The sequence below is a fragment of the Cottoperca gobio genome, chromosome 10, assembly GCF_900634415.1.
Source record: "Cottoperca gobio chromosome 10, fCotGob3.1, whole genome shotgun sequence".
NCBI classification, from domain to species: Eukaryota; Metazoa; Chordata; class Actinopteri; order Perciformes; family Bovichtidae; genus Cottoperca; species Cottoperca gobio.
The window spans coordinates 10,683,223-10,702,056 of NC_041364.1; the positions used below are offsets into that span (position 1 = coordinate 10,683,223).

At 41.2% G+C, this 18,834-nt stretch overlaps 1 protein-coding gene across 5 annotated transcripts in view; it reads right to left on the reverse strand.

Annotated features, from left to right (window-relative positions):
• Positions 1 to 18,834, reverse strand: part of mid2 (midline 2) — a 139,199-nt gene that overhangs the window by 31,496 nt on the left and 88,869 nt on the right. For 4 of the 5 annotated variants that reach the window (XM_029441492.1, XM_029441490.1, XM_029441493.1 and 1 more), the window contains 3 exons: positions 16,074 to 16,139; positions 14,450 to 14,545; positions 4,437 to 4,544 (listed from right to left, as the gene is read on the reverse strand). In XM_029441492.1, coding sequence (XP_029297352.1) covers positions 4,437 to 4,544; positions 14,450 to 14,545; positions 16,074 to 16,139 — 270 coding nt within the window. The remainder of the gene's footprint in view (positions 1 to 4,436; positions 4,545 to 14,449; positions 14,546 to 16,073; positions 16,140 to 18,834) is intronic. The other variant, XM_029441494.1, reaches the window with a different exon arrangement.

Here is an 18,834-nt window from a genome sequence, read left to right on the forward strand (position 1 = left end):
TTTTTCTCTTGGTCTCTCGGTATGAGGCATTTATCATTGTGACAGTCACTAATCCACACATATGTTCCACACTTACAGGAAATATAATCAAGCTTTGCTGCCAAATTGCTCTAAAATACTGATAGAAAGTCAGCATTGGTAGCGCCCACTGAGATAATTCCTGCTAGTTGAAACCAACAAGTTGCCATATTGCAGACTATCAATATAGCTGAAGTTTTATTACAAACACAAACACACTGCAGGAATCTTGGATAGATATTGAATATGTTGGACACTATCTTGTCAGAGGAATCTTTGAATAATGTCCAATTAATTTAACTTGAAGAAGCAGTGAGCACAGGGCATTATCACAGTGTATGTGTGGACAAACTGTCTGCATTAGGATGCTGTTCTACACTCAGCGTAGCCAGAAATGTAACCCATGCTCCAAACAAACTCACAAATCTGCTGTTTCTATCACCTTGTCACTGATGGCTGTCATACACTCAATAAATAAACCTCCAGATTCCATGTTGAAGCACGCTCATACACACAGTGATGCGGATACAATGCACAGACATATAGACAGGAAAGCACAGAGACAGGAAGGCAGCAAGAATGCAGCAGAGAGTCCTGCCTATGAAGTGAGAGTTGAAGCGAGGCCATTGGCTCTTCATTCTCAAATTGACCTCATGAACATGTTGCATAATAGAAGGGAAGAGTTGAATGGCAAAATGCACTATAATAACAATCAGAGCATGAGGTAGAGCATGCTAACGTGTACGGGTCCATGTTTGCCTATTAATGAGCAAAGTATTGGGAAAAGGTTTTGCAAAAATAGACTAGAAACTGCTGCTCTTGCCATAAACAACCAAAACACAGTTCCATTGCTTTCCCCTTTGTTCGCTTATTTATCTATTTATTTTTGTTTTGTTTTGTTTTGACTTGCTCTGTCAAGTGTCTTTGAGTTTACAAAGCGCTATATAAGTATTATTATTATTACTTGGTGTACATGTTTCAGATGTTCCAGCACAGGCAGCTGGATGAATTTAATGCCCTGAAAAGCAAGAAATGGATGATTTTGGCCGACAGACGCTCGTATTAACTTGCTTCATCGTCATCACAAACAAGCGAGCTGTGCACATCAAGAGGTCAATAAGTCCGGTCAGAGTTCAGACGATACACAAACAGGGTTTTGTACTTCAGTCTGTTTTGACTGTAATTTGTCAATAGCTAATTTCCGACTGAGCATAAGGAGGCCATTCTGTGCTCATTTGAAATTGAAGTAATCCATTTATCTTCATTACCGCTTATATCCCGATTCCTCAAATGAACTCAGTTTGATGAAACTCTCCACAGGAAATAACACAGGCTGCTTGTGACAATCGACACTGTCAACTAAATTGAATACCAGCTTTAGCATGTAAAGCCTCTCAGCAATGATGATTAAAGGAAACCTCTGTGAACTTTTAAATGGCAATTGGTCAAGTAAAGTTGCTTCATTGTCTGTAAAAGCATACTTTCAGTAACAGCTAACAACTTAAATCTAGACACTAAAATAGAACAAAAAAGAGCAGAAACATTTGAAATGATGAGTACCCTTAAAGGATTAGTCATTTATATTTCCAGCAACACATTTTGAGCTTGAAGGGCTCGAATTATGCAAATAAGAATTCAGAAAAAAACACACTGGGTGGCAATCGGTTAAGAACGAGTTTTCAAAAGCTCTCAAAGAATCAAAACAGTATCTAATGTGCACTCGCTTTCTACTCCTGGGAAGGATGGTGTTTCTTGGAAGCCTCTCTAAGCTGGCGAGTTAATGCAAATTATGTTTTAGCTGCTCTTCAACTAAATCCACCATAATCTGTTGTCACTATGAAAAGCATTTGAGTAGGTTGTTGTCCGAACAGAGAGGAGAGACAGGTTTAATGGATGGGTTATTATTTGTGCCGCAAACAATTTTAGAGATGATTACTCCTTCTCTCTCAGAATAATGGACAATATGGCATGATCTGTGTGTGCGTGTGTGCGTGTGTCTGTGTGTGTCTGTGTGTGCGTGTGTCTGTGTGTGTGTGTGTGTCTGTGTGTCTGTGTGTGTCTGTCTGTCTGTCTGTCTGTGCAACAACCTTGTCTAAACTGAAATATAAAAGTCTAATCATACTGTAGCTTAGATTTTGGGACGATGGGATATTTTGAGCACAGTATAATACACAATATATTTTGCAAGCATATACATTATATTTTGTAGACTCTAATTATTAACGCGCAAGGAATAAGTTAACAAACAAAAATGTGTTCAGTGCTCAATATTTGTGTGTCGCTAAAGATAAGCAGTAGCTAACTAAGCTAGGCTAGACTCTATGCTAATTCTATGCTAAGCTAAACTAACTGGCTCCAGCTCTAAGCTACTGTGTATTCACTGTAGGCTATAGACATTGAGAGTGGTATTAATGACGAGAGCGCAAACAAACATATTTCCCAAACTATTCCTTTGAGTAATTTCCATGAAAGATTGTGGTTAAGGTTAATAGAAACCAGCTTCGACTGTGCGCAGGAAGCTGGATGCGACCAGCAGTCAAAGTCACAAGCTTTGTACACCCAAACATCCACCGCAACCTCCACCCTAAGAGGATTTTGGTGCCGTAACAAAGTCACGCTGCTTCTGCCATTCCTTTTGAGACACAGCAATCGTAATTGGCATAGCCACAAAAAGTCATTGTCAGGTAAATGTAAACAGACTGTTTGACTTATTGTTTATCAACTCTACGAGCCATAACCTTGTGAACTGAAGGTAAAAGTGCAGCTGTTTTTAGAAATCAAGTGATTTGTCTTAACACCCTCAACAGATTTGAGTTGTTAATCCTCAAGGCTCTAAAGGAGTTTAAATAGTTTTCAGAATAAGAAGCAGAGAAGGGGGGGGGGGGGGGGGGGAAGACAAGCAGAGTCACATGATAAACATGGGAAAAGTGTGTGTTTTGTTTGGGCAGGAGAGATTAGGCATGACTGCTGAGTCCCCTTAGAGAGAGAATGGGAGCACCTTGCACAGCTCTGCTAACCATGATCACACATGCATAATCCTGTTATTCTGCTGCAGAGTCACCTCTGTACACTTCCCTTTCCGACACTGTTCTTAACTAAAACAGGTTTTTTTTTCTTAGCTAAAAAGCCTAAAACGACCGACATTCACTTGACCTACAGTGGTCTCCTTTCCTCTCGCGCACATATCCATTTCCACCCACCTGTGATTATTTGAATTACTCAAGGTGCATTTCATTCATCTTTCTTGACCTTTCAACAGCCTCAAATATTAACAGATCACCTGCAGGCTGACGTCAATCAAGCGCTCCTGTAGTGTTTTATGTGTACTCTCCTCTTTCCTCAGTCTCCTGCATCTCCCTCCTCCACCCTCTACCAGACAGCCTTTTACAGACCCAGACTCTCAGGAGAACAAACCTGGCTCCTTGTCTGCAATCACTGCGGACACACTCTGACACACTTGTTCTCTCTCACCCATACACACACTCACACACCTACTTCAGTCCTTGGGTTCAGCGTTTGGAAATCTTTCATCTCTCGACAAAGCTCTTTCTTGCTGCCTCAGAGGATCTTCCACAAGCACTTAAAACTTCACCTCTGGGAGGGTGAGATTAAGAGTTTGCCTCTGTCTTGAAACACTCGTCCGTCAACAAACCACCCATAAAGTGTCCACACGCACACACACACGCACACACACACACACTGTAGATGTCTGTACAGTAAATTCTGCAGGCAGTTCACAACAGTCTTCGCTGCAACATCAGATTTTTTTTCTCCACACACCCATTCATGTTGGCTGCCTACATATTTAAGCCATTACTGCTCTCTCTCTGATGTGTGTTTGGTTATCAACAAGTGGGCAACTACAGCAGTCTGCCTTAAAAAACAACAACACAGAGACTTGGATGAATATATTCTGTCCACGGCGCTGCTCTCATATTCATTGTCTTGTATAAAGCCACTGTTTCTCTACCAGACTCAGAGGTGAGTTCCTTAAATATTTATTTGCCAATTTGGCTGCTTCAATTGGCAGAAAGACGTAAGCGTTTGAATTGATGTACTAATGAAAGAATGTGAATTCAATAAACTCCAAATCTGTCTGCAAAACAGATCATTTTCCATAAACTATGCATCTCCATGGAGCTGTTCAGCCACTGTTAGCTCCCTGCTTTAGTTTCAAGGCTCGTGTACACATAGATACATTATATGGTTTAGTCTCACCATCATCACCACTTCTACCTGCCTGCCATCAAACGACACTCAGGAGTTGGTTGAGACAAAACCAGAGCTAACAAGGCCGGTGAATTAGTTGACTTGCATCCATTTACATTGCGTCTTTGTTCAATGCAGCTTTAACTACTAAAATATCTCTCCAGCCAAATACTGAAAAAGTTTAAAAGGCATCTTGGTAAATACTTTACCTTGGATTCTTTGATCTTCACAGCAATGACCTGTTTTCTCTGGCGGATGATCTCCACTAGTTCGTCACACTCCTCCACCAGCTTGGCTTCATGCATGGCTGTGTTCACCTGGAGACAAAAGCAGGTACGCACAAGAACATGAGTGTTGCTTGCTAACACACCGACTACAAATCGCAAGAACCTGCCATGTTGTTACATTTAAAACAAAAAACAATTCATGCTACGTTTTCTTCCTCTTTGTTTGCAGGGAGCTATGGAAGACTTCTGGATAGGCTGCCATGACGATTCATATCATCACTTACATGCAGAGCACGTCATTTAATTTTCCATTTCATTATGCATTCTGCACACAAGGAAAAGCTGCCATTAACAAGATGTGCTCCTGGATTGGAATCAACTTGTGATGAACTCAGATAATTGTTTTACAACTCTTTTTTTATTGTCACTGGAACAACAAGAAATCATTTTACATTACAAAGCATACATTGATGCGGGAATCCTTGAAATGCATAACGACAAAGATTGGTCCATTTTAGTGGGCACTGAGGGTGATGAGAAATTACATTTTTCATTCTCTAAAATGTTCTGTTCTTTCGCTGGAGGGAAAGTCTATCATAACTCTTAAACATGGGTACATTGCTGCTAGATTTAAACCACCGCTTATTCTTTTACGTAACACTACCGTCAGATTAATTTCCCTCATTATGAACAAGAAATATGTTGAGGATTGTTGGAATATTCAACTATTTATTAAAAAAAGCTCCCAAGAAAAGGGCCCGTGTAGACACTTATTAAGTCACTGACAACATTTTCTTCCACGCCACCGATTAAATAGATTCTGTGATGATTTTAGGACTAAAGTTGCCAAGGCAACTCTTCATCAGTTCACTATTTCAGGCTAACATTAAATGAACAGCGAGCAACTTCAAACTTGTGTGGATGCGTGGGTGTTACTCAGACACTAAGGGTGTTTGCGGAATTGGAACGCTGAACCACTACCAACAGTTTTGCCAGTTGTGAAATACACTTATAACTACACCAAGTGAAAACAGTTCCCATGTCCTGCTCCTGCTTCACCGCAGAGGGACGTGTGACCCGTCAAAACTGAGGGACTGATGGTTTTCCATTGAGTTGGATGTGGTTGCTGTTTCACCAGCGATTGTAATCTGAAGGTCTGCAAACACAAACTTGTGAATTAGAAACCACATTGCTCCCCTGAGTGTTATGATTGGCCACCACAAATCGCACTGAGCGAAATCTTATCACTGCTTTATCTGCTGCAACAGCTCCACCCTATCAGGATTTCCACATACAAACTGTACTCTATGTAGTTGTACACTGATTTAAAGCTCTGATGCGCCCTCTAAGATAAAGTTGCCCCAAAGTTGTACTCACATAGAGTTGTTACTGTGAGTGCAACTCCGGCACAGTGATGACAGGAGTTACCATTATATTGTCTGCGGGTGCCAATTTGAGACCGTGGGAAGCTTTCACTCAAACTGGCAGCTTGAGAAGTATCCAGAAAAGTCACACCTACTAATATACAAATATATAGTCACCATCAAGGAAGGCCTTACAAACATTCACAAACAACACTGCTACTTTATTGGCTTCACAACAGACTAGATTATTGTTGGTTGTCATAAAAGCACCGGTGAGTATTTTCTGCAGTGTACTGAATGTAGCAAGAATACCGCTGAGCTGGCAAACCAGAAACATGTGTGAGGAGAGACCCTTTCACGGCTCTGACTGGATGTGGCAATCTTAAAGTGATGCAATGATTATAATAAAATCACAGATTAAACCAGATACATCTGTATTTTAATTTGAGATTTAATCACATTATGTGGCGGCTGCGGCTCAAGAGGTAGCGTGGTCGTCCAGTGGTCAGAGGGTCGGTGGTTCCATCCAGTCAGCATGTGGAAGTGTCCTTGGGCAAGATACTGAACCCCAAATTGCTCCCGATGGAACGGTGTGTGAGTGTGTGTGATTGGTTATCCCTACTGACGAGCTGATGTGCACCTTGTATGGTAGCCTCTGGCTCTGTATGAATGTGTGTGAATGGGTGAAAGCTGACATGTGTTGTAAAGCGCTTTGAGTGATCGTAAAGATTGGAGAAGCGCTATATAAAAACAGTCCATTTACCATTTTAACAGTATACTGTAAAGTAATAATAGTTTTGTGTGAGACAGCAAAGTTTTGTTTTATTGCTACTCTTTAGTCGTTAAGTATCTCATTGATGGTCTCCAATGAGTTTTTAATCACATCATTATAAACATTTTTGCCACCTGTGCATTTTGTCACTATACTATTTACCGATAAGAATAAGGTCATTTAATTGAATTTAGTGCATACTCATACTGAGTACAGTATGAAACTAAACACCGTCCACAGAGAGATCCATCTTCTTTTCATTACTTTCCTCGTCCTTAACTTTGACAGGGTTGTGACTTACTGTCATGCTGCAGACTATCAAAATACTTACCCCAACAAGCAAGTTCCACTCATCACTCCACAAAGCTCATTACAACGCGCCAATCCACTTAAGCCTCATTATTCACACTCTCTCACACACACACACACACACACACACACACACACACACACACACACACACACACACACACACACACACACTTCTGCAAAGAGCAATCTTATGACTGCAGGTTAGTAATTAAGCAGGATAAATGCGGCCGTCCAGGATCACTGTGAATTACGTCTGAGCTACTTGGCGGCTTAGAGTTATGGAAACAATCTCCGTCCTCCTCCTCTTTCACCTCACTCAAAACTTCCTCCTCCTCTGCCAGCTCCTGACATTATTATCCACTCCCTGTTACACACACACTGTCACCTACTGCGCATCTCCCTATTCATCATGCAGGTGCACTGAACACATATTGCCAACTCCACGTTAAAGTATAGCTCTATTATTGGAATATGTGATGAACAACCACAGCAAGATTGAAAACACTTTCAGTCAAAGGCTTTCCAGCTACTCCTGCTATCAAGAAGGATGTGAAAACACTGACTGAGATGGACTGAAGGAAAACGGTCTGTGTGTTCATTTAAGATGCCAGAAAGTACAATAAAGTGACCTTATTGGTTGATGATATTTATGATATTTAAACTAATTGGGAATGCCATTTCATATTGGGATTATTGTACACAAATTAAGCAGACAAGATCAGTCCTATCTTATCAATTAATCCTGTTAATGCACATGCATTCTCACTCAGCTGCACATGAATCTTTACGGTAATGAAGCTGACATTTAAGTGCACCACATTCAGTAACATCCACTCATCATCTCACAAGGCCAAATAAAAAATTGAATAAAAAAAAAAACCCCATCACAGCTGCCATAATTAAACTCTATTAAGGAGATGCAGACATAATTAGCAACCTAATAGTATTAAATAAGCCAATGTAGACTATGATCACAACGTAGCCCACATAGTGAGATCTGACAGCAGACACATTAAATCAAAAGAGTTGTCCATTACAAACATAAATCAGGAAGAATAACTTTACCACAGGAGGGTTACATTGAGCACATATGCTCCCATACATCATTAGGCTGAGTTCTGCTGCCGCATTATGTCGAGATTAAATTTATCATCCATATTTTCCTTCCGTGGAAATAAGTCCTTTATTACTTACAAGCTTAAAATGAAATAAAATGAGCTCCACAGCTAAAGAAAATACACCATTTAACACCCACTCTGTGCCGTTTCAGCAAATAATGACGCGGCTGATGTGTGTGTGTGTGGCCAAGCAGAGACATTCAGCTGCTGTCCATCATACAGAGGTGGGCAGGAATCGAAATGGAGGAGGGCAAGTCTCACATTCCCCTGATAATGTGATTTAACAGCGTAGTCTCTCACTACTTTGAGAAAATCTGTTGACTCCAGATAGATGAACTGAATTGTGTGTGTGAGTTTTAACGTTGTTGCAATTCTCATTCAGTCTCGATAAAGCTATGTGTCACAGCTGCAACACCATAATAACTTCACAAACCCTGGCAAACAATGCTTATTTACCCGTCCACCCTGACATGACAAATCCCAATTAATTTTTCTTAAAACTGTGAATCTTTACAAACTCATGATGCGTTAACGAGCGCTGTTCAAACTCGCACAACTTTATTTTGTGGAGATCCCAAAGTTTCCATACATACCGAGTATGGCAGGTGTACAAAATGTCTCCACGACATATAATAAAATTGATATAATGGTAAACTAAGTTGGATTTTAATACCGTCATTCACTGTGTGCACTATGTAGGTCCAAGGAAGTGTTGAGCAGATACATAATAACAGTATGTCATATTTTGAAAAAGTAAAGTAACATTTTTGAAAGTTGAGGAAACTTAAAGGAATTTGAAGAGGAAAGATAGAGTGTGGTTTAATTTACACAAAAGGAGACCCCTGTTGTCTGAGGTATTATGCTTTTAAAAGTGCCCCCCCCCCCCTTAAAGAAATTGTGACATCTCAACACTTTGTATTTGTAAAAATCATACTAGCCTTCCCCTCCCAGGCCACCAGAGCACAACCAACATAGATTACTTTCATTAACTGGCAGAGCCAAATCTATGGTTGCGCTGAGTCTGGGAGATAACTCAAGCTTAGCTCTTATTAAAATTTAATTAAAAACTTGAAAACACATTAGAACACATTTTAAAGCACTGGACATTATTTATTCAGATGTGATTATGCACACATTCGACATATTGTGGTATATATATTAATATTGTAAACATATTGCAGTGCCCTGCAGCACACCCAGCGACTTCAGCATGTTGCAGACAACAAGCACAGACACTTGAACAATGCATGGCTTGCAGAACAACCTATTCTAGCCAAAGTGGCTCTCATTCAAAGTTAGTGAGGAATAGGTCAGGTTCGTAACAGCAGTTAACCTCTCGCTGACACCAAAACTTTCACATCTTGAATCAATTCTGTGCTCATTCCACTCCTATCAGCCTCTCCTGCCTCCTATCCCACTTCACTTTCTTCCACTTCTTTCTATTAAACCTCTGGTCCCCATTCTATTCTCACTGACCACTTCAATGTTCTCCCCCCCCCCCCCCGTCAGTGGCCTTTGTATCTCAGACAGGATCTTCTCAAATGGATGCAAGGATTCAGTCTGTCAGCTTCTTCTCTGATGCTGTCCACAGATTCTGGGATAGTTCCCAGAGATTTATGACACCCGAGTGGCACCTAGCTCTACAACAGAGAAGAAGGGCCTTATGGATGGAGTACAAGAAACTGCCAGACATATATCATGGATGTTATGTCAGAAAGAGGTGATCACTGGAAATGCTTCACTGGCAAAGATTTGAGGTATGACAAAGTTCATGTACACTTTTATAGGCTACATAGCCAGATTCATCTACGTAACATTAATCACTGATTAATCTTTATATTATATATTTAGATATTATCATAGATTAACATATATACTATATGTGTTTGCAGATAAACCCAGACAGTCCTGTTAACGAGGTACATTGAGTCTTTTTAGCCACATTAGCTGACGGCAAAGATCTCAACATCTACTAGATCATTTGGCACAATATTATTACAGACTTAATTCCCAAACAATATATTCTAAAATACTTTGATGATCCTCTGACTTTGAAATCTAGCGGTCGAAATTTCAATCTGTTCAAATACCTGCAAAAGTAATGACATACCCGTCAGCCTCAGTCGTACATAATGTTTAGTGCTTTAGTATCAAATGTATCAAACTAAGAAAGTCATGGTAAACATTATACCTGCTAAACTTGAGCATGTTAGCATGCTGACGTTAGCATTTGGCTTAAAGCATTGATGCTTTTTCAATAAAATGAATGGACTCGACAGATGGGAGGAAAAATATATAGATTTAGAAATGAAAAAATGGTGTGGCCATCTGTCGAAAATCACAAACGTACAATAACAACTGTATGAAGGCGAGAATTACTTTGGTTATATGCAATCAGCCCACTGCATTGGTGTCCTCATCTTTGTCTGAAAGTTGAACCGCAAATGGCTTTAGAAAACATAGCAAAGACAAACAACACCAGCAGACTGTTCGATCTCACTGTCGCTCTGGTAGAAAGGTAAAGACGGGCGAAATGAGACCCGATACAAGGGATTAGGCAGCATTACAGCCATCTCAGCCCGGCTGATTCATATTCTGCACACAGTGCGATAACATAAACCTTGTACGTAAACCTAGACAGGTCGGGCTTATTACTTACAGCTCAATGTTTAATCAGTAGACATACATGTCTGAGCATTAAAACCCACAGGACTTCTGTTTGATCCGATGCTTTCCTTTTTCCATCAGTCCTAATACGCACACACTTACAACCTTATCAGTGAGCTAATTTAGTTTCCTCCCAGCTGGCAAAACAATTCCAGGGCTTGGCAAAAAAATGTCTGCTGCTTTGACTGCTTCCTCAAACAATGCTTACTCCACATTAGCTGTGTCTGGTTGAGGAGTTACCTACAGTGACACACATGAGTTAGGCAACGTACGCTTATTAGGGACAGCCCTCATTAAAAAGCTGTCAAAGATCAGGCCTCGTCAAAACACAATCTGTGTTTCAAGAGAGCTGAACCCTCATAGAGCGTAAGAGTGAGATAAAGTGGGACAGATGGAAAGACAGAAAATGCTGCGAGGGAAGTTAATAATTAACCTTTAAACCGGCAATAAGAATGTTGACAAATTAATGCTATCAAATGCTTAAAAAGGAGCGGCTTGTCACTCAAATGAGATGAGCTCGTCCAGTACGAGAGTTCTTGAATGGCGAAAGTGGCCGCATGTGTCCACGACAATGCAGGCAACATCGTAGCTGCTAACTCTTCCGGACAGGTGAACTCAGTTGCCCGTTTTGCGCATACACTGCAGCCGGATAAAAATAAAAAATAAAAACATTTTCGCTGTCATCTCATCTTTTACTTTGGCTCTACATTTAACAGCAGATGCCATTGTATCAACATCCATTCAATAACAGAGTGTTTTTTGGGGCAAATGCTCTCACTGAGTATCTCTTCCCCGCTGCCTAATAATATCCAGCCAGCTATGGCATTGAATAGATAACAGAGTGTTATTTAAACAAACAATCATTGCACATACTCAAGAGTCATGCCATTTGCTCAATGTTTTCAAGAATGCGGAACATTTTTCTGAATGTCATTAAGCGCAGCGACATATTTAACAATCCTACACCAAATACTGCGATAAGTCGAGTCATTTAATCTTTCCATAGACTGAAGAGAAGATAACTCCCCAAAGAGAACCCCTGGAGAACAGGGCTGCACCGCTGACAAACTGAAAGCTGACTCACACTGTGTTTGATCATATCTTCGGCACCAATACAATATGATGCAAACAAGGAGGAGACGAAACCAGGTCATGCTCAAAGCCCTTCAGAGATTTCTTACTTTGTGCACACACTTCTCTCTCTCCACCAAATCTCTCTCATTTTCCTTTTTTAAAATTCCCTATCTGTGTTGTATTGCATTATTGCTGAGCGTTTTCTTCCGCATCGTGCCTGTATCTGCTTCGGTCAAAGAGATCATTGGTTGTCACGCTAACACTCACGTCCTCGTTCCCACTTCACTCTTCCCCCTACTGTTCTAACATTTCCATATTTCTCCATCTTAGTTTCCTCATTTGTCCTCGTTTCCCCTCTCCTCTCCTCCACTCTACTCTACAGAGCCACATTAATGTGAGCTCACCTGAAAACATTACTTTCCCTCAATCCTCAGGTCCATCATTAAACTAGCCTCTTGACATTGACACAGGAGAATAGCTGTGTATGCGTACAAACAAGGCGGGAAAACATATAGGTTCTTTTTTAATGATTTGATTAAGAGTCATTGGAGCATGTTCCCCCCCATGCTTTCGCGCCTCATTTCATTTAGATGAATAAGTGATGAGATTCTGCCGTTGCCCGTACCACAGCATTGGTATGCAGACGGAGACAATATGAAGACAAACTTTTTTCCCCCCCCCCCCTCTCCATGAGTTGTTGATGAACAGTTTGTCTGTACTTAATGAATCACGCAGTGATCATTTAATTTTGATTGGGTGAGCGGCTGCATGACTTGTTGTTCGTAGACCTCAGAGTGACTGTGAGAAAATGGGAGTCAGGCCCGGCTACTAAGAAATGAACCGCAAGCAGAGTGATGGCGGCACCAAAGTGCATTTGTCCTCTGTGGCCATTAATGTCAACTCTCAGAGAAATGATGGCGTTTATTAAGAGCGAGTGCATTAAGACAGAAAGTGTGTGTGTGTGTGTGTGTGTGTGTGTGTGTGTGTGTGTGTGTGTGTGTGTGTGTGTTGCACATGTTAGCAGTGCAGTGCTAGGAGGCAAAGCATTAGTACTCTGTGGCTGGATCTACACAGTACCTCCATCAAACCACAGCACAAACCCAAATTGAAGAGGTCAGCATTGACAAGACTGGCTGACAGGAATGGATTACACCTCCTCCTCCAAGGTTGTCAATAAATTAGAGCGAGGAAGCTGTAAAACATTGCTGGCTTGTAACTAATCAAATATAGTTTTTACTTGGAGGACATATTCCATTTGACAGATAATTTTATCTGATTTGAATCAGGAGCGTACATTTCCTGTATGAGTGCTTCCTGGTGGACTTAAACTGCTGAGTGTTGCAACAGTAACCAAACCTCATAGCATTACAAGGCACAGTTGAGACAATGACCTTGAAGAGGCACAGAGTAAAAGCATTACATTAATCTTTAAGCACCTTGAAAGTAGGGAATATTGCACACATGCTTTTGGTAGTAGCTTTGCCCACATTGAAGTGGTCATTGAAGTGGTCATTCCAATGTTTGAAGTTGTCTGAATTACATAACTGCCCCTTTAAACAGCTTGAGGGTGGATGGTCGCTGAGAGCTACTCCAGCTCCTCCTTTGTTACTTGAGTCACGGTTTGAGTCAGATTATTTGGAGAGCTACCATCGGCAAAATACAAGCGGTCACAGAGAGCCTAACTGGTATCTAGTGTACATTTTTGATGGCAGTGCATTGCGTCAGTCACCGGATCAAATCACAGATAACAAGATCATTCTGCACAAATATATTTCAGTGATTGTAAAGATAAAGAAGTAAAAGATAAAAGAGATTTTAGAAATACATTTAGGTCATTATTCTGCTCTGTTTCTTTGCCATAGTTTCCTCTCGTCTTTGGCTTCCAGGTAATAATCCTTCAATATAAATCGTTTGAAAAAATAATCAATATGTGATCCGAAGCTAGTGAAGGGAGCTGAAAGAATGGGGCACTGATTTTATTGCCGGCAATACCAGAATAATGATCCAGGAGTGTGTGTGTGTGTGTGTGTGTGTGTGTGGGGGGGGGGGGGGGGGGGGGGGGGGAGTACCATTCTTCAATCAGAAATGTTCCAGAGTAATAGACAAAGTGTAAGGAGCGTGGCATCAGAGCAGTCACCAATAGCAAAGTCAGTAAACTGTATATAATCAATAACAGTAACAGGCTTGGGGGTGTTTATGGTTTCTCTGTTCAAGAGAGAGAGAGAGAGAGAGAGAGAGAGAGAGAGAGAGAGAGAGAGAGAGAGAGAGAGAGAGAGAGAGAGAGACACATTCATGCAGGTTAAGACCTCATTCCTCAAAACTTTCTGGCCTGGGTCAGCGGCCATAAAACTGAAACCGGCTTCTTTTGATTGTTTTTGAAGCTTGACACATTGGAAGTGCTGGATGAGAGCTTTATGGATGTTAAATCTGAAAACACATCAAATTCAGGGTAGCTCTTGTGGGGTTGCAGACGCGTTAAGTGACCCATTTACTTTTGAAACTAGGATGCTAGTCTTGTACAAATATCCATTGAGCTAAAAGGAAGCTTCATGGCCATCCTGTTTTCCCGACCTGAAACTACCCTAAAACCTTTGAGAATCTCACTATGGTTTAAATGACTGTCACAGTGGCAGTTATGAGAACTTGAAGCTTTCCTAAAGACACACACTTAAAAGACATGTTGCATACCTCAACCTGTTGACAGATCTGGATGAGCTTTGCCATTTGGTTCTCCAGTTCGCTGTTCCTCTTCACCAGGTTGGTCAGGTTGTTCTCCAGGGTTTGCTGTTGGGAGGGAGGAGGAGGAGGAGGAGGAGGAGGAGGAAGAAGGGACAGGAAGACAAGGCCAAACATTAGCACATAAAGTATAGAGTGTGCAGAAAATCAGGTTATTGATGCCACAACGACATTGTGTATTTTACATTTTTAACATTCACTTTAACAAACGGGCCAAAACCTGATACTTTTATTATAATTTCTTAACATGCAGTTGGGATCTTTCATTAAACAAAAAATAAATAAGACATCAATTGTTCTCTATTACATATATCTGGCGACAGCATGCCATAGAATGTGATGTTTTTGGTGATATCAGTGCCCTGACATTTACCTCCTATCCACTCTTCTTTTACAGTTATACTGAAAGCAGAAGGATTGTAAGTGCTACGCTGTTGGGTTGTGCTTTAACCTTAGTGCTATTCTTATGCATTAAATAAAATCTAATTACATTTATAGGATCTGACAGATAAAGATTATTATTATTATCAATTTACATACATCTTTTTGGGTCAGCTACAAAACAGTAATGAAGTAGAGTTGTGTGAAACTAAATAAATGGTCACTGTTAAACAATAATTTCCATATTTTTCCTTTGATCATGGTTGCTTTATAACATATGAAATCTGCTGTTTGGCAACAGGTAATTTCAAATAGTTTAGTAAATGGGTCTAAATGTTATGAAGGCCAATGAGACAGCATAGGTTACTATATAATAAAATAATTTCTATAGCTATAGTTAATATCAGGGTTACGCTGACAAGTCCACACTATTAATTGCTGTTGTTAAGGAAACTTCACATACTTTACTTTAAAGCCACAAAAACAACCTCATGATACCTGAAGAATAAATTCAAACTCCACTGGCAATTTCAATGATCAAACACTCAATTACTATCCCTTAACTGTGTCTGTTTGTCGAATGTAAAACAAAAGACACACGCACATAAAGAAAACTCACTCAAACACATATACAGTACAAAAGATGAAAATGGAAACGAGCAAATAGTGAGCCAGAAATAGAACTGCCGTTCAAAAGGAAGCAAATCCTCGACGGCGGTGACGACGATGGGCATCAACACAACAAAAACAACAACAACAACAACAACAGCTGCAAAGAGAAGAGGAGAACAAAGCAGCAGACAAGCGGCGGGTGTTTGAAGTAGCTCTACTCATGCAAGTGAAAGGAAGGTGGGCAGGGCAAGCACCTGGCCATGTCTCTGACTGTGACTGTGCATCTGTCTGTCTGTTCTGTTTGTCAGGCAGCCTCACTGCTTTCCAATAACTTCTCTGCCTGATTTACTCTGTCTGCCTGCTGTCTGTTTGACTTTGCAACCCACTTAAGTATTTATCTCCCTGCTTATCTCCTTGTCTGCATCCCTTCTTTATCAATCAAGTTGTCTACCTGTGTGCCTGTCTGCCTCTATGTAGGGATAGGGGAGGAAGGGGAGGAAGGGGAGGAAGGGGAGGAAGGGGAGGAAGGGGAGGAAGGGGAGGAAGGGTACGAGGGTTGGAAAAAGGCAGCCAGGGAACTCACCGCAGCGCTTGTCTTTGAAGCCTCCATTACTGCATCTGACACTCTGCCCGGGCTCACCTGATAAGCCTACGAACACACACACACACCGACATGAGTGCACACATAAACACACACACGGAGACAAGCCTGAACGCACAACGTCTGCCACCTAAACGCAACTGAAGAGGAGAACTCCTCCCTGATAACTCTTCTTATGGTCTTCTACGTGAATACAGATGAGAGTGTGGCTCACAGTAGAGCTGGAGTTACATCACTGGAACTTGCATTCGGTTGTTGTTTCGCAGGCCTGTGTGTATGTGTGCGTGTGTGCGTGTGTGTGTTTGTGTATGAGGGAGTTTGAAGTGGAACATCAGTGAGAGGGGACAGATGGGTCATTAATTAGCAAGCTGGAGACGAAGATGATTAATACATCAGAACACAGCTGCCTCCCTCGAGACTGCAGTGAAACAAACTCCTCTGTCCTCTACATACATGCATGGATGTGTGTGTGTGTGTGTGTGTGTGTGTGTGTGTGTGTGTGTGTGTGTGTGTGTCTGCCTCTGCCTGTCTTTATGTGTGTGACTCAGTAGGTGTATCTGCATTTATACATTTACATCACACAACGTGCATTTGTGTATGTGTATGCAGATGACATCTGATTGTACATGTAGGTGAAAAAGGCACTACACTTTGTTTGTGTATATCCACTCCATAAAAAGGTTGTTTTGTGTGTGTGTGTGTGTGTGTGTGTGTGTGTGTGTGTGTGTGTGTGTGTGTGTGTGTGTGTGTGTAGATAGGTTTCTGCTTGACTTGTGTTGGCACTCCTGTGGCTTCAGCCCAGCAGGCAAGATGGGTGGCAGAGAGAAAGAGGGGGAGGTAGAGCAACCGTCAACAACAAACTCATTAAAACACACAACAGACATCAAAGACAGCTAGAACCACTCAGAGATAGTGAGAGGGTGTGGAGAAAAACATGGATAAAGGAAGGAATGGGGGCACAGAAGGGTTGATGAGTGGCAGAGGGGCCCAGCAAGTGTTGGATGGTTAGCAACATGTAGGAAGTGGCTAAATGAAATGTCAAGCAAACAAGGAAATCATTTTTTTAATTTGAAATGATGGCTTATTCTGTCAAATTCATTACTAGAGCAGATATGGTAACAGTTTGGAACTTGGAAAAAACATCAATATTGGGTTTCACCAGCTGTTTCTAGATCAATGACTGAGTGTGTAAGTTAGTTCTCTGTAACTACTAGCTAGTTTCAAACTAGTGATTTACTGAACCAGGTTGCCCCATTAAAACGTAGTGTTTTAACGAAGATAGACGTATTGTAGCTAGTAATGTGTAAATCGGTTGCTAAGAAATATAGAAATATGTAGCACCATCCATTCAAACATTACAATACATCTCCACTTAATAAACACGTGTGTATGTTATAAACCAGGCTAAGTTTAAATGTCCAACCATGGGTGTTACTTCCACATTCACTTTTGGTAATCTATCGACTGCTCATTGTATAAGTTTAATGGCATGGAAGGGAGACGGAGGGGAGAGACGGGTTGAATGAGAGAAGGGAAGGCAGAGGAACACACGACGCAGAATTAATTGACAAATTGCATTTCAGTTTCTTGAGGCACATGATGTGGGCTTGCTGGGACAGGCAGGGCTCTTAGCATGAGGTAATATCATCCATCCCCTGATTCAGCTATGGACGTGGCATGTCATGAGAGTGAACAGAGAGAGTGCGACAGAGATGGAGGGGGTTGATGGGATGGAAATAGGCATGAGTCCCGTGCTGAGAGGTGCAGCTTGGCAGAGTAGCTTCAGTCTGGCCTGCCCTCTAATTCAGTCTTCTGTGGCTCTATTTTCCCTCGTTATCCGTCTTTCTGTCACTCTCTACGTTTCCCTCGTTATCCGTCTTTCTGTCACTCTTTACCTTTCTCTCTTTTCTATAGTACGTCTCCTCTCGCCCTAACCTGGATTTCTGTCTCCTCCCTCACTCCATGTGTCACTACCTCAGTCCTTATTCTATCCGTCTTGGCACAGTTACAACTGCAGCTGCTTGACAGCCCATCATCTTGGGTTAGATCACCACCCCCTGATATGACTTCATTGTGTTGAGGGGCTCCAAGGTCTCATTCCTTTATAGATGAGCCCATTTCTCTTTGACACAAAAAAAAGGACAGAACCCTAATTATATTACAGCAGCTACGGCAATTAGAGAGAGGGATCGTGGGAGAAAGAACTATACCTTTTTCTTACGGGAGACTTGCGTATGATGAAGCGTTTACTGAACACACATTCGACTCAAGTTTGAGACTGCTGTCACAGTTTAATCTCTAGTCATCACTGTTCACAGTCTGTAGATCAATTCACATTGACAAACCATGAAATTACACAGAATTGCATCATAAAGTACCAACAAAAAGAAATACAATTATTTGTGTCTATAAGGCGACAACACAAATACTCATTTCTAACTGTGACAAATTAGCAGTTGGCAATTTGTGAAATCATATTACGGTTATCCAATTACATTGTAATGTGTTCACAACCTGAGACATGCGCGGAGTTCATTGTTAGTCTGTGACAGGAACAATAAAATGACTTTTACTTGAGGTCAAATTCAAGTAAAAAAAGTAAGAGAAGAAGAAGATTTTATAATATTTTAGAGACAGAGAAGACTGCCTCCTAAATATTAAGATGTACACATGACTTTTATGCTTCACTGCATCGCTCGGCTTATAAGATGACATTGTCCAGTGGCGGATCTCCTCTGGGAAG